The sequence below is a fragment of the Eurosta solidaginis genome, chromosome 3, assembly GCF_040869045.1.
Source record: "Eurosta solidaginis isolate ZX-2024a chromosome 3, ASM4086904v1, whole genome shotgun sequence".
NCBI classification, from domain to species: Eukaryota; Metazoa; Arthropoda; class Insecta; order Diptera; family Tephritidae; genus Eurosta; species Eurosta solidaginis.
Window position 1 is genome coordinate 280,765,817 of NC_090321.1, and position 15,138 is coordinate 280,780,954.

General features: G+C 38.3%; 1 protein-coding gene across 3 annotated transcripts in view; it reads right to left on the reverse strand.

Moving 5' to 3' along the window:
- Nucleotides 1-15,138, reverse strand: part of Prp8 (pre-mRNA processing factor 8) — a 64,189-nt gene that overhangs the window by 20,489 nt on the left and 28,562 nt on the right. For 2 of the 3 annotated variants that reach the window (XM_067776687.1, XM_067776685.1), the window contains exons 4-14: nucleotides 11,704-11,829; nucleotides 10,976-11,395; nucleotides 10,688-10,905; nucleotides 9,645-9,871; nucleotides 6,690-7,514; nucleotides 6,433-6,625; nucleotides 5,567-6,140; nucleotides 5,337-5,487; nucleotides 5,101-5,277; nucleotides 4,734-5,025; nucleotides 3,047-4,662 (exon numbers count right to left, since the gene is read on the reverse strand). In XM_067776687.1, the coding sequence (XP_067632788.1) occupies nucleotides 3,047-4,662; nucleotides 4,734-5,025; nucleotides 5,101-5,277; nucleotides 5,337-5,487; nucleotides 5,567-6,140; nucleotides 6,433-6,625; nucleotides 6,690-7,514; nucleotides 9,645-9,871; nucleotides 10,688-10,905; nucleotides 10,976-11,395; nucleotides 11,704-11,829 (4,819 nt within the window). Of the gene's footprint in view, nucleotides 1-2,288; nucleotides 2,958-3,046; nucleotides 4,663-4,733; nucleotides 5,026-5,100; nucleotides 5,278-5,336; nucleotides 5,488-5,566; nucleotides 6,141-6,432; nucleotides 6,626-6,689; nucleotides 7,515-9,644; nucleotides 9,872-10,687; nucleotides 10,906-10,975; nucleotides 11,396-11,703; nucleotides 11,830-15,138 lie in introns of those variants that run through there. The other variant, XM_067776688.1, reaches the window with a different exon arrangement.

Here is a 15,138-nt window from a genome sequence, read left to right on the forward strand (position 1 = left end):
AGTATGGGATAGATGCCGATGCGGAGAGGAATGTCAAGAAATCCACTGATGTCTTAGAAGAAGAGCTGAGAGAGATACACGATCTGGTAAGGCAACGAGCAAAGATTATGAGTGACAAGATGAAAGCGAGGTACGATAAAGCAATTAATTCGGAAGGGTTTCAGGAAGGAGATTTGGTGCTGCTATACAACCCACAACGAAAAAAAGGTTTGTCCCCGAAATTGCAGTGTAACTGGGAAGGCCCATACAAACTTGTAAAACGGATCAACGATGTAGTGTACCGCATACAAACCACGAACCAAAATGAAAGTGGTTCATTTGGAGAGATTAGCAGCGTTTAGATCGAGAGATTTGTCTGATCGGGACGATCAGACTTAGGTGGAGGGCAGTGTTACGAATATTAGCAAAACTAAGGAGTGCTGCCAGCTCTAAGCCGATCTAAGCAGTGACGTGAATGCACATCAATAATTCAATAATTATGTATCTACATAAACGAATAAATAATTGCGTCTACACATATGTACACATTCCGACGAGCAACATTTACATACAAGGCAGCAAGAGATGAGATGTCACACACCGATGAATTTACTTATACGCTTATGTGTGTGCGGGAGACTGTAAACTACAAACACATGCATATACCTTATCTGAGTTGTCACAAGAGAGAGCAATAATTTGTGCACGTAGTTGTGGCTGGCGATTTTGTAGCCGAAACAACTAGTAACTTCTGGAAATCGAAGAGCCTAGAAGTATGCAGCGTAAACTATAAAAGCGGCGCCAGCGAGTAAGAAGTAATTCAGTTTGATTTGAATTGTCAAGCAGTTACGAGTAAGACGATATCTAGCGAGCAATAGCACTATTATTTTGAAAGTCAGTTTTCTTTAAGATATCAGTTTGGTTATTAAGCTATTCGTTGCACAGTTTGAGTGTTATTGTGAAGTACTTAATAAAGGCCATTTTTCCATCATTCAATATTGGAGTTATTTATTCAACAGTTTAGTGATTCGAACTTAGCAGAGGATTGCAAATAAGAGGATTTGCAAGCAAATTCGTTACAATATATTAGATATTAGATAGTGCTCACTTTAAAACTTTTCAAATGCTCGTTCATGAATGAGGCATATAAGTGAGGAGTAAATTGTATGACAACGCTTATGATGTTTTAAAACATAAGTATTTTTTTAAATAAATACTCATCGGAATACGCGTGTATTTTGAGGGTTTTCTGAACCCTAGAATAAAACAAACTGGACCTCTACGCGTTGGCGGTGGCGAGTACCGAAGAAGATTTAATGATGAGCTGTACGAGCTATACGAAGACATCCACATAGTCCAGCGAATTAAAACGTAGCGGCTGCGCTGGCTATGCCATGTTATGCGAATGAAAGATGATGCTCCGGCCAAGAAAGTGTTTCTATCGGAACCCGCCTATGGAAGCAGAGGCAGAGGTAGAGGGCGGCCCCCACTCCGTTGGAAGGACCAGGTGGAAAACGATTTAAACTCCCTTGGTAAGACCAACTGGCGCCGGTTGGCGGAGCGAAGCAGCGACTGGTGCGCCTTGTTGGACGGCCATAACCGTATAGACGGTTAAGCGCCAATTAAGTAAGTAAGAATCAAACAATGTTACTAATATATTTCACTTGGTTTGGATCGCTTAGAGTAAAACGGTATAAGATGCTTTCCTGTTTTTATTATTCGTAGCAGAAATGTAAAAAAAGTAATATCTCCCAATTTAACAGCTGGGATTCTATTTCAAGCTGACACTCTACTCGTCATTTACTGTTGTGTGAATGCAGAATAAGGAAATAGCTATTCAACGGTGCAGTGCAGTAACGCCCGGAAAATAACGCCCCGGGATCTCTTCGAAATCAAAACTTTGTATGAAGATTTCGCAACGTATTGGATTGTGTATGACATAACAAAAATAAAAACAAAACAATATATAATAAAACGAATGAAAATGAAAAAAAAAACTAATATGAGAACAATTAAATGTAAGAAAAAATAATAAGCATTGACTTTATTTTTTTTTTACTTTTATTTTATCATTCAGTTTTGTTATACCGTTATTTTCTTTTACATAACATCGCTTTCTTTAGTTTAATTTAGTATTGTTTTACTTTTTTCTCTTTTATGTTATTTTATTTATTTTTTATTATTTGGTTTTATTATTTTGTATTATTGTAATTTATTTTTTGTTTCCATTTTTTACTCCAATGTGGGCATGGAAATTATTATAATAATCTAACAAATTTTGGGAAATTCCGCTTATTTGAAACCTTCTGCTAACGTTCGAATCGCTAAACTGTTGAATAAATCACTCCAATATTCTGTATTGCATAATGGTCTTTATTGGACTACTTTGGGGTAGTCCAACTATGCTTTACAATTATACTTCACTTCGCAACTGATAGCGTGTTTAAATCAAACTGATTACTAATTACTCAGCTTACGCTGCTTTATACTCTCCGTTGCTTCATTCGCATATTTCTACTAAAGTCTAGACGTTTTGCCTTCTGCTGTATCTCCTGCTTGGTAATTGAGCTACATATGTACATGCGTGTGCATGTGTGAGAACCAACTTCGGCTGATGACTACATGTGTTTGTATCTCTTCGTTGCCTTGTATGTATGTGTATAAATGATGATTGATTTGATGTACACAAGAGTGGCAGTTTGCTTTCTTCTTGTTGTGCCTTTATTTACTAACATCCTAGTGATGTCAACATTCGCCACAACATTGGTAACAGTGGGCGTTATTTCCTAAAAAAGCAATAACGGCCACGGGCTTCATCTCCCTTTTGAAAAAGAAATAAAACCAGCTGGCGTTATTTCCCTTTGTCAACGGGCGCTACTTCCCCTTTCGACAGGAAATAAGGTCCTCGGGCGTTATATCTCCAATCATTATTGCACTGCACCCTATTCCACTTCAGATTTTATTGAATATAATACACACTTATTTATGTGTAGATGAAGTTTGTTCAAAATAATGAGTAAAATTATACAGATGAAAGTTAAACTACCAAACAATAACTTTAGCTCACCTGGAATGGTAGTTGTAGCTCAGAACCCTTAATCACAATATTTGGGAAATCCAACAAATGCACCTCCAATGGATCCAACATACCCTTACGAGTAACGATAATTTGTTTAGGTTGTTCTTCTACTGGTAAGGAACGAATTAACGCCGCTACTTCTTCGGCTGTTTTCCATTTTGCCAGCTGACCTAAACGTTTTTGACCAGCCCATACTGAAGTATGAATAATTTTTAAGAACAATTGCCCAGTTCGTGGATTAAAAATGAAAATTGCACCGTTAATGGGTTTCGTAGTTAAATTGCCTTCAAACGTTTTGTGTATGGTAACGCGATATACATTGGTGTCGTCTACGAACCAAATTATTTGATTTGAAAATAGTTCACCATAATTTTGGGAGCTCAGATACGGTTCCGTCGGTTCAGATGAATATAATTGCAGAGCTTTGCGTATACGTTCACGTAGCACATATAACGCAGGATTGGCTTTCATAATTTTCGCCATAGCTTGTTGTATAAGTGTCTTGCAACCAGGAAACCAATTACCATAGGCTGAGTGTAAGTTGTATGCTAAATCAATAGCAATAAGAACACCAGTCGGCGATGGATAAATGGACATGTTGTCCGTAGTATAATCGAGGAATTTAGCACGTGCATAACGTTCCACATCATGTGAATCATAATCACCCCAACGTAGCTGAATATCCAACCAATACTTTTGTGTTGTTGTATTATCCATTGTATCTTTCGTGTCCGCCAGCAAAGATGGTCGCGATACATTCCATTTGTAAGCGGGAAATAGCAAAATATCAGCACAAGATGAGTTCATTTTATACGATTTGCGTGGATGTATAGTTTCCTTTTGAACTGTTTCAATTTCGAGTGCATCCAGTTCTTGATCGAATACTTGACAAAGATCCATTACAATGGATTCATGAATCTTTTGCCATAAGTGAGCTCGAAAGATTTGAATTAGGGAGATTTTGAGCGTGGGAATTTTGCCGTGCATAAAAATACCCGTCAAATCAAGTTGCACCTGGAAACCAACATAGACATTGGCACGATTTATAGTTGGTGACCACCACAGCGTAAAACGGCGATTCGGAATTTGATTCAAACCAGAACGTTGAGCATTTGTTAGTTTTTTGTACTTCATAGACTCTTCAAAACCAGATGCTTTCTCCCAGAAAAGACCCTCCCAAGTAGGGAAATATGTACCCTTGAAAAGTGTATGCTCCAGAATGCCTTCAACGCCGCCTAAGGCTTGTATCATATCTGTACGGTAATTATTAAGGTTCCATAATTTACCATCGTGTCGCTGATGCGTCCACCAAAACGGATTTTGTTTCAGCACTTGATATTGTTTGAATTCGGTACGTATACGCCATCCCTTATCATACGCAAGTGTGTGGCGGTCCTTCTGGAAAAGTGTATTTATACGTGGTATACCGCGATCCCAGCTGTCCTCTAAGTCTTCCAAAGTTAGACGCCGATTCTGCGCATTTGCCTCTTGACGCTTTAATGCATATTCGGCCCAAACACGTTGGGAATCAATGAATTCGCTCTCCCATGGTTGAATATAACGATACAAATTTGGAATAAGCTGATCCTCGTCATGAGACATACCTAACATTGGGTAAATGGCAACCTTCTTTTATGTGAACAAGATAACAAGAAATATCAATTATCAAATATACCTGAGCGAAAATGTGTTATGCCAACATCAGTTTGCTTAGACCAACGCAAATCTGATTGGGGAATTAGTACGTGACCCATGCTTAACATACCCAAGCCACCCAATTCTTTAGGAGTGTAGAATACCACAGGCGGGAAACGTGAAGGCATTTTCGAATTGAGACCAATTTTGATACGTGTTTGAATTTTGTTTTCACATTTCACCAGCAAGTCTAGAAGCTCTTGGGTATTTACGACAGCTTCGCGGAAATAGGTCATTAGACCAATAAGTGCAGTATTCCATTTGTTAACAATCTGCGAATTGTAATGGACAATAAATAAATAAATGAATATTGAATCTTTAATTTTTTTTTTTAGATTTTTAAAAACCTTTGTAAACGTTGTAGAGCCGGAAGCCATCAATATTTGGCGAACACGATTGTGAAAACGTCCCAGCGACTCATCATCAACGCGAAGGAAACATTGAGCTGTTCGCTCTTTGGTAACTTCGTTTTGCAAATTCCATACACCATCGCGATGTGTAAACTCTTCAGCTTGTGTACGGCACTAAAAATAAAAATCTTGATCAACCAACGGGTTGTGAAAAATACTTTATAAATTTCAACCTTGGGTAGAATTCTGCATTCGAAACCACACATATTGAACAGCAAATTCGGATTATCTTTTGAATAAACCGACACGAATGTGTTCTCCCAATTTATTGTCGTGACTGAGCGTGGTAACCGATTTTTGATGTCCCAAAACACTGCGCGACCTCTATATTATATATATAATGTAGAAGAAAGACTTCGTTATGTTTTAGAACTCACGCGGAATTTTTAATGAATTAACTCACAAGTTCACATCATGTTTCATTAGTCGCATTCGTGCGTCTCTGGGCCAGCATTTTTTATTGTTGTAACCAACAATATTTTCATTGTTTGGATCTGGATGTTCAGTAAGATAACGCTGGATCAAATCGCGCGCCTCTTCTGCCGTAAAACGGAAGAACAAATGAATCTGATCTACATAACGACAATATAATCGTATTGGATGTGCTGTCTCAGTAGCAGTGTCCTGGAAAGTCAAGAAATCGTTTGGCATTTGCGGTGGACCAGCCATCTCACTGGCACGATGTAGGCCAAGCACTAACAGATCCAAAACCAATCCATAGTACTGTGTTATAAATGAAGAGAATTGTAGACCACGTATAATGCCATAACTGTTAGTGTGATTCATGTCTTTATAATTAATGACCACATTATTTTTAGCTGTCATATAATCGGCAATATTATGATCGACAATTAGACGGAGCAAACGATTTAGCAGCGTTAAATCGATTTTTTCGTAAAGCTTTTCAAAACGTGATTCAAGCAGCACATTACATTCACCCTCGCCAACATCCCATACATCTTGCAGATTGTTAATGCCTTGAGATAAAAAATATTTAGAAATTAATTCAAGTGGATTTGCTTATTAAACATAGCAGAACTTTGCTTATAAATTTACTTACAGGGTATCACATCAAGTAACCATTTTTGAGTTGGTTCGCTGAATATTAGTAACGGGCATGCGTGAGGTTTGCAACAAGGGGATTTCAAATACAAATCACTTTGCTACAAATCACACACACACTAACGTTCTTATTGTATGTACTCATTTATATACATCACTTTTTATATCACTTTAAAGTTATTTTCTATTTATTTAAGTTTAGCCTACCTTGGCACCATTTATATGCCAATAATGGCGGTGGTTCTGTATCACTTGGCTTTATCCATGGCGGGAATAAACGACGTTTATCCGCTTCATACCATAAATATTGATCCAAATAAGCGTCGGTTATTTTCTCTAACGGCTCAACATCGTAAACTGGTATCAAATGACTGTACAAGTCCATGAATTCAATGCCAACCTAAAAAGGTATGTAATAGTTAGCAAATAAAATTTTGAAGTAAAGATGTATTTATGTTCCGCACCTCCTTGAATGCACGTTGTGTTAACAAATGACGCTTTATACGTGATAATGCTTCATGTGGATTATCATAGGCCTGTTCAATAAGACCCAATTCCTCCCGTTGGCTCTGATTCAAACGCGACTTAACGCTATAAGCTTCCTTCAAACGTTCCAATGCCAAAATCAATAGCTTTGTATCGTGCTTATAAGATAGCGGCGGAAATGGTATTGGTCCAAAGCGTCTCGACTCTAACCAATGCACTGTTGTCGTGTATATTGCTACAGCCTCTTCGGGTGATATATATGGGCCATCCTTAAGATAATTGTGTTGACGCTCCTGCTCGGATTTTAAATAAAGCCGTGTCAATCGGCCCAAATTTTTTTTACAAACTGTTTTGTCTACAGTAGCGCCACGGCGTATACGTTCACGATTATAATGTGCAGTATTAGTCCACCAATCAGCTTTCATTTTTACATAACGCAATATCATATTTTCAATAGGAATTGGTAGTCCAGGCACTTTCCATGGAATATTTGCTTTCCAACAACGCCATGCCTCAGACAAGTGTTGTAAAATGGTACGTGCTTTGTTTTGCTTAATACCTTCGGGCATCATGTCAACAATATCGTGCATAACAGAAGCACGCAGTTCTAAATCGAAATGTGATTCCACACGTTGTTTTGTTACGGTTTTTGCAACACCCTTAGAGTGTCGTCCCTCAAATTGACGTGACAATAGATTGCCTAACCAACGTTCTAACAAAGGCGTTATGCCACGCATAAAGAATAACCAAACACGCCAACCAGGTGCCCAAAAACCACAGCCTGGTCCTTTGCCGACAGGACCCTGAATGAATAAAAAAAATTATATAATTATACATGTTAGCTGTGTTATTCATTATTTGCAACACACTTTGCTAAGTCAGAGAACTGGGGAAGTAAATGTTTATAAGTAAAAAAAGGATGCATTGCAAAGAACATTTTTTCTCTGGGACCAAGCCAGTATACCCACTAAAATAGTATTCCCTTAAAAAAGAATAATTGCTGAGGTTATTCCCCGCGACCAAAAGCTCGTTTTGCTAAGTTTGCAGCTTCATCCGAGAAATGCGGTATGATTTCTGGTATTCTGCCGGCCGGAATAAAGCCTGCAGAAGCTGAAGCAATGAACTTGCGAAACGCACGCTCGCCTTGCCGGACATCAGTCGGAATGAGGAGAGCAGCAAAAAATTGAGGTTGTGTAGCCTTCCCAGTTAGCTTTTTCAAAATTAATAAAAGCCCGCTTTTCAGAGGTGAAAAACTTAGCAAGTCGCTGTATTGACAGGAGTATGGGCAGCAGGGCAAATGCTTAAGTAAGCATTGGCTGCCATTCGACGCAGTTTATGAGCACTGCGCTAACGATAGATAAATGGGATAAAGGAGTAACCACATTTATCTGTGTGTTGTTGGCTTTTAATGCGTTTAGTGCTATTTAGTTTTCGAAAGCCATGCTGAAGATTGGCAAGACGCAGGTTTGCCATGAAATAGGGGGCAGAATGGCTTCTAGTGTCTTGGCTACTGGCGATAGGAGAAATATCCGACGATATAACTATCTTACGTAAGCTAGTTGTCCAGGTTTTAGTAGCGATACCACTCACCATTTTCCATTTTTTGGGGATGACGGAGGTGGACACACAGGTTGAAGACATGCGCTAGATATTTAAATATTTCATTGCGAAGGTTTCTAAGCATCGGCATGGCTTTACTGCCTGGTCCTACTGCTTCGTATGTTTTAGCATGTTTGATGGCCTCTGTGGCGGTGATGATATAGATGGCGCGCTATTTTTGTGTTTATGTGCTTGTCTGATGACCTGGCGATTTGATTTGTCGACCGAGGAATGCATGAGCATCTAGAAGATAGTTGGAGCGCTAATGCGCAAAACCCGGGCGCCAGACGAATGTTGGGATCTAACCCAGATCACCCCGTTCCATCCTTTGCACATGACACACTGACATAAGTGCAACCGTCCTAAAAGTATTCATTTCCGGCGCACGCAGCAAAACCATTTCTATTGACCAGGGTTAGGTTCAATACCTTCCCGGAGCAAGAAAGTATGGAGCAGTCCCGCTGGAAGGATCTGCTCTGGGGATGACATAATGTGGGATGGACGCAACAAATTAAATAGGGTTACACTGAAAGGATAAGCCTTGGTACATGAAGCCAGATGCCGTGGGAAGGGTTCCCTCCATTAAATTCGCATTATATATCGTTATTTAAATTAATCCTTCATATCGTTGTTAAGAAAATGCATTCGCATATCGATACGAATAGATGCTACCTTTCGGTTTCCCCAGCGGGTTAGGGGGTCAGAATATACCCGAGGTAGGTATGCCTGTCGTAAGAGGCGACTAAAATACCAGATTGAAGGGATTGTGTAGTGTAACCCTTCAGGTTGCCAGCGCAATATATAGCTTCTCCAAACCCCATTGTCAACCTCACCTATCCGCGGCGAATCCTGTTTCACTAACAGACGAGGCTCTGGCGACCCCAAGCTCCTCATGGAAGTTGGGGGTGGGGAGGGAGGGATGGCCTGAAGGTTTAACGTGGTCATATAAATCGTTCCCAAGATGGTCGGGCTAGCACCTTAATGGTGCTGTGTTACCGGAGCGTACCGGATCTGTATCCGGCAAAGGACCATCACATCGATAACACTCCCCAAAGCCTTCGGGGAGCAACCTTATCGCTACAACAACAACAACCTTTCGGTAAAAATTATGCCTTCAGACATTTGACCATTAGACTTCAATTTTGCTGAGATCTGCCTTCAATAAAAGCGATTATGCTAAGTATTAGCATCATTCAACTATGAAAAAAACTTAATCACGAATGTATAACGGGCCATTAAGTTCCTTTAAAAAGACGAGTTTCATGTCTATAACCCCTTTTTTAGAAAATATTTTACCAACGATTTTGTTATAAAATGACAAAAAAAATACTTACGGTGTTAAAGCGGTAATAGATAAGATGTTTCAAATCTTTGCACATGCGTATCTGTCGCATCAACTTGTACTTGTAACGATACATGCCAGTTAATTGACCAACATGCGCAAATATGTACTGTAGGCCATCGGCCAACTGAAATGCGTCTACATTATTAAGACGATATTGAACATGCGAATCGATGATTAATTTTGTCAGACGTAAAATTTCACGGCACAAATGGAAGGCTGTAAAAAATGTACTTAAGAATAATATAACGGGTATATTTGTCATATATCGAAGGTATATTTTCGAAATGAGGGATCGGGAGATGAAAGTATTTGCATTTGCTCATACTCGATTTTTTAAGAAAAAAGTGGCTTGTTTGATTTTGCTAAAGAAACGAATTACTCACCATTTTCTCAGAAAATCGCATTAGATGGAGCAAATGGTCTAATTTTAAAGATGATAATATCTTTAGTTGTCATCGTATTGTGACGAATATTAGCAACAATAAGGGACACTGTCATCTCTAAGCCGATACTAAGCAGTCAATGGTATGTACATAAACAAAGCAATCATTATGTCTACACATATGCACATACAAGCAACGGAGAAGCAGCGAGGAGATACGCACAAACACATGCATATATCTGACATACTCACAAAAGTATGCAATCATTGGTGGAAGTATTACTCACATATACACGCGCATATTGCTATGCGAGAAGCTATAAACGTGCATCTGTAGTTTATAGCTGGTAACTAAATAGTAAATTCTAGAAGAAGAAACGCCTAGAAGTATGCGAACGAGGAAACCGAAGAGTATAAAAGCAGCACAAGCTGAGGCATGAGCAATCAGTTTGATTTAGCACGCTATCAGTTGCGAAGTATAAGTGTTATTGTGAAGTATTTTCAAAGTAGTCTAATAAAGACCATTTTGCAATATTGAATATTGGAGTTATTTGTTCAACAATTTAGCGGTACGAACGTTAGTAGAAGATTTGGAATAAGCGAAATTTCCCTAAATTCGTTACAGTATTAATTTCAACTTGGATACATACCATTTCCGAAGCGGGATTTTTTACGTTCTTTTGTGGTCAATGTTTTCACTGGCTTTAAATTGAAATTATAATCCAAATGCAAGTAGTTAAGATTTTTACGATGAATCAATAAGTTAAGCATGTTATAACCTTGACGGCAAACTTGTAAGCCAGCTTCTACCCAATCCAGGGTAGTGGTTTGGAAAAATTTAGTTGCTTTAAATGAACGGAATAGGTACCTAAAATTGCAGAGAAAAAAATAGAACTTTATTCCAGTTCTTACAGCTATTAGTTTAATTTCTGGCGAACCTTTTTTTCTGGGGTTTTGGTTTGCGATGCTTGAGTGCATTAAGCACATAATATTTCAATAATTTCTGATAGCTCACACGTACTTTGACCGGATGACCAGGGGGACAATGCTCTTTATACCAGCTTTTCACGAGTGGCACATCTATTGCACGTCTTGTACGACCCGAACGCAAATTGAAAGGACGTGGTGCCCATAACAAAGCTATACCGTTTGCTGTGTTATCCGTATAAAGTGGAGTGTCTTGTAAGAACGGTTGCACTTCATCAGGCAATGAGAAATCTTCATCTTCGTCCGGTGTAGGTTCCGTTATTTTGGCATTAGCATGACGATGGGAAATAGGATTAATTAGTGGATCAAAGTAAAATGCTGGCAAGTCTGGATCTTCAGTTTTAATGTAAACAACATTAGGAGTATGGTACCTATGCAAAAAAAGAAAAAAAGTATAAAACACATGTGCTTTCATTTCAACAGTGCTAATATTTTTAATAAAACGTAATTGTATACAACTGTTAGCAGCTGAAAAATGTAAGCTTTATTTAACAGCCTGCACGCAGGTTGTACCTCTAAAAATTTTTTAAGACAAAGTCGCATTGTGGTAGTAATTTTCTTATGAGTTGGTTTTTTATGCCACTTACAAAAGTTCAAAAATCATAGTTCCAGATTTCAGAAATTCAGAGTGGCTTGTTTTTTTTAAAGATATTCACTTAAATATATAAAGACTACTTACCAAGATAGATGCACAAAATGTGGCATGTTGTTGTATAGGTACGGAAATGCGATGCGATACTCCGTGCGAATTGGTTGCCGTATAATAACTTTGTTAATGTCATTGAACTCATTCCAATCCTCATCTCTACAAATTTTAATCAGAACACATAAAACATATATTATTTCAAAGGAATTGTAATGTACCGGAATGATTCAAGGGATTGTGTAGCGCAATGCTTTTTATGGCTCCGTTATGCTTATAATTGATACGCTGCATACCCCCACAAGTTTTTTGGTATACGTACCATTTATATGGCTATCCGGCAAACAAGAACCCGTAAAGTATGGGTTTGACAATTGCCGTAACTGCGCAATGGGAGCGTTTCGGTGATATGCTCCACATGCATCCTAGCATCCTCAGTACCGCTGAGGCTTTTTTCGACCTCTCTTCCACATAGTGTTTCCACGACAATGTGTCCACGACAACAAAAAAAATGTTCTCTACTTCAGCAAAAGGCGTGATCAATCTATTTGCATTTTGAGCGGACCGTTCTTTATATTCGTAAGTTAATACCATAGTTTGGCACATTACGTAAACGTAATATACCCGCTGGGACAAATTTCATCGCTGGACGACGTTTTTAGGCAATTAATAAAAGATAGTTTAGTTCATAAATACAATTGGGATGGTCGCTGTACAAAGTTGGCGTTAAACAGCCTTAAGCATTTTAATGAGGTTTTTTTCAGTATCCAGATGCGCCAAATGGCCTGCTGCATCAGAGAGCTGGTTGTTGTTAGGCATCTGCCTCTTATGATTACTGAAGCGTCATCCATCTGCATATGCCGTAAACTTGGCTGGTCCTTTGTCGAACCGCCTTAGCCATTGATTTATAACAAGCGTCCACAGCATTGGTGATAAAACCCCACCCTTCGGCGTTCCTCTGTTTACAGATTTTGTTGCCTCGTATATACAAATTTCAATGTGATCGCTCTGTAACTTAACATGGAGCCGTTCCAATTTGTTAAAGCTGGATGAACTTTAATCGAGTTGAGACTGTCCATGATTGCTCTTTTCGAGACATTGTTGAAAGCTCCGGCAATGTTCAGAAAACACCTAGGGCATATTCCTGGGGTTCTAAAGCTTTCTCCATATTCATGACCACACTATGCATTATTGGGATTATATGTCCCAATGCAGTTATAAATAAAAAAAACTTACTTTTTTCATTATAATTTCTTTCCAATTTCGAAGGAATAATATTTATTCACACCTAAATTTTACAGCAAGCGGTATATTACGAATAAAAACGGTACCAGATAGACGTTTCACACTGAAATACAACGCGGTACTGATGGAATTTCGCGACATGTCTGTGCAAAATATTGCGTAACGGGAAATTGATGTCAAAAATAATGGAATGCGGTTACTGATCATCAAAGAAGGCTTCAAGGTTTTATTGGGCACATTTCAATGCATAATTGGATAAAAATTAAGTTATACACATGTTTGAAGTTTGCTGGGACGTATTGTCCCAGTAGGGGCGAAAGGGTTAAGCAGAAAATATACCAAACTAATAGGCCCGGGGCGGCTTTCCGAAATTCGATATCGAACAAAAACGAGTATCAAATACTCGTTTTTGCGTTCCGTAACACAAAATCTCGTCGCGTCGCATCGAACGTTCGATACAATCTGGGGCGGATTTCCGTAATTCGATAGTCGACACTTGTTGATTCGATACTTCAAGTCGATATCGAACGCTCGATGATGCCATTGATCTCTTTCATTTGCAGATTTCAAGGAATGTTTAGAAAGCTTTTTGGAACTACCAGAATATTTTCTTTTATAAATAGCGTCTGTTTCTTAATCTCTGAAGAAAAAATCATTCCCTAAATAATCACCAAAGCAACGATTATTTTATGCTCGTTCTTGATCGATATCGAATTACGGAAAGCCACCCCTGTTCGATTGTACCTTAGGTGTCGAATTGCTTTTCGTAAGCTAGAGTTTTTAATGCTTTTGCGATTATTTGAGGAATAATTTTAAGCTAAGGAGTCAGCAAACAAACGCTTTTCCCTATTGAAATTATTTTGATGATTCCAATATACTTTCGAAACACTTTTTGATACACGAGAAAAATGTACTCAAATTGAAATACGTAAACCAAAACTGTGTCGTCGAGCGTTCGATATCGAATTAAAGTATCGAGCTAACGAGTGCCGACTATCGAATTATGGAAAGCCACCCCTGTAGTGATTCGGGTGTAGATGACTACCCTGCAAAAATTGTTGGATTACGTGTTCTATTTTCTACATGTTGGAGTACTCTAACAATACGCCTTTGCAATGCGTTTGCGGACCACCATCAGCCGATCATTGCTCGTTTTTTAACGACAGTGATCACGACACGATGACGATCGAACAGAGTTGCCAAAAGTAAAATATTGCATGCAAATAACTAATAATAAAATTTTACTTTGGCAACTCTGATAAAATGCAACAGCGCACTGGTTTTAGGTATACATATTATATTAGTTTCTTTATTCACGTATGCGTATTATATTAGCTTCTTTATTCACGGAAATGCTAAATAACATAAGAATATTCGTAGTATAAAATATAAAAGTTGTATTGCCCCTCTTCATTTACTTTCATTTTAAATTAAATTCACTTCGATAATTCTTTCCGACACAATTCCTCTTTAGTACTTTGGCATATGATCTTCTGTGGGTGCTCCATGGAGTACTACAGTGAAAGTACTTTGGAAAGTACTCTAACGTATGTACTCTATGGAATACTTACAAACAAAGCGAGAGTGGGATCACCTACTCCTCTCCTAGGACATCGCAATGTTAATTGGAGCACATTTTTTGTATGAATACAGAATAGATTTGGAGCAGTCCTATACTCCCAAAGGAGTATTCCTTACATTATTTATAGAGTCCTCGCGTTTTTTGAAGGGTAGCTTTTCCCGCTTTCGGTATAAACTACTCGGAGCCGTTCTCCACGATTGCGAACCACGACGTGGTTCAGTTTTATGCAACCCTCAAAGATACGAAAATACATCGCAAAAAAATTTACGTGCTCTTACCAATTGGCAAATACGTAAACAATTTAACATTATACAAATTAAAGCAACTTTAAACAAATACTGCCAAATAGAATAGAATAGTTCATATTAAATTTCGCTTCGTTCCGAAATAAAGAAATTGATGTTAGAAGGGTTAATGTGATGATGTAAGTCCACTGCTTTAACAATTTTTTTGCAAAAACCCATTCAAATTTTCTTGGTGAAAATACGTCTGCCACTTTTAAAAAGCATCTGTGTTTATCGTATTTAAGTTTAGCTATTTGCTATGAGTATATAATGAGTGTGTCACAGATAGAAGTCTATAAGGAATTATTTTCCCTATTACGGTTTAGAGAGTTGAGTTCTTTTTCAGTTGATATTTTGCAA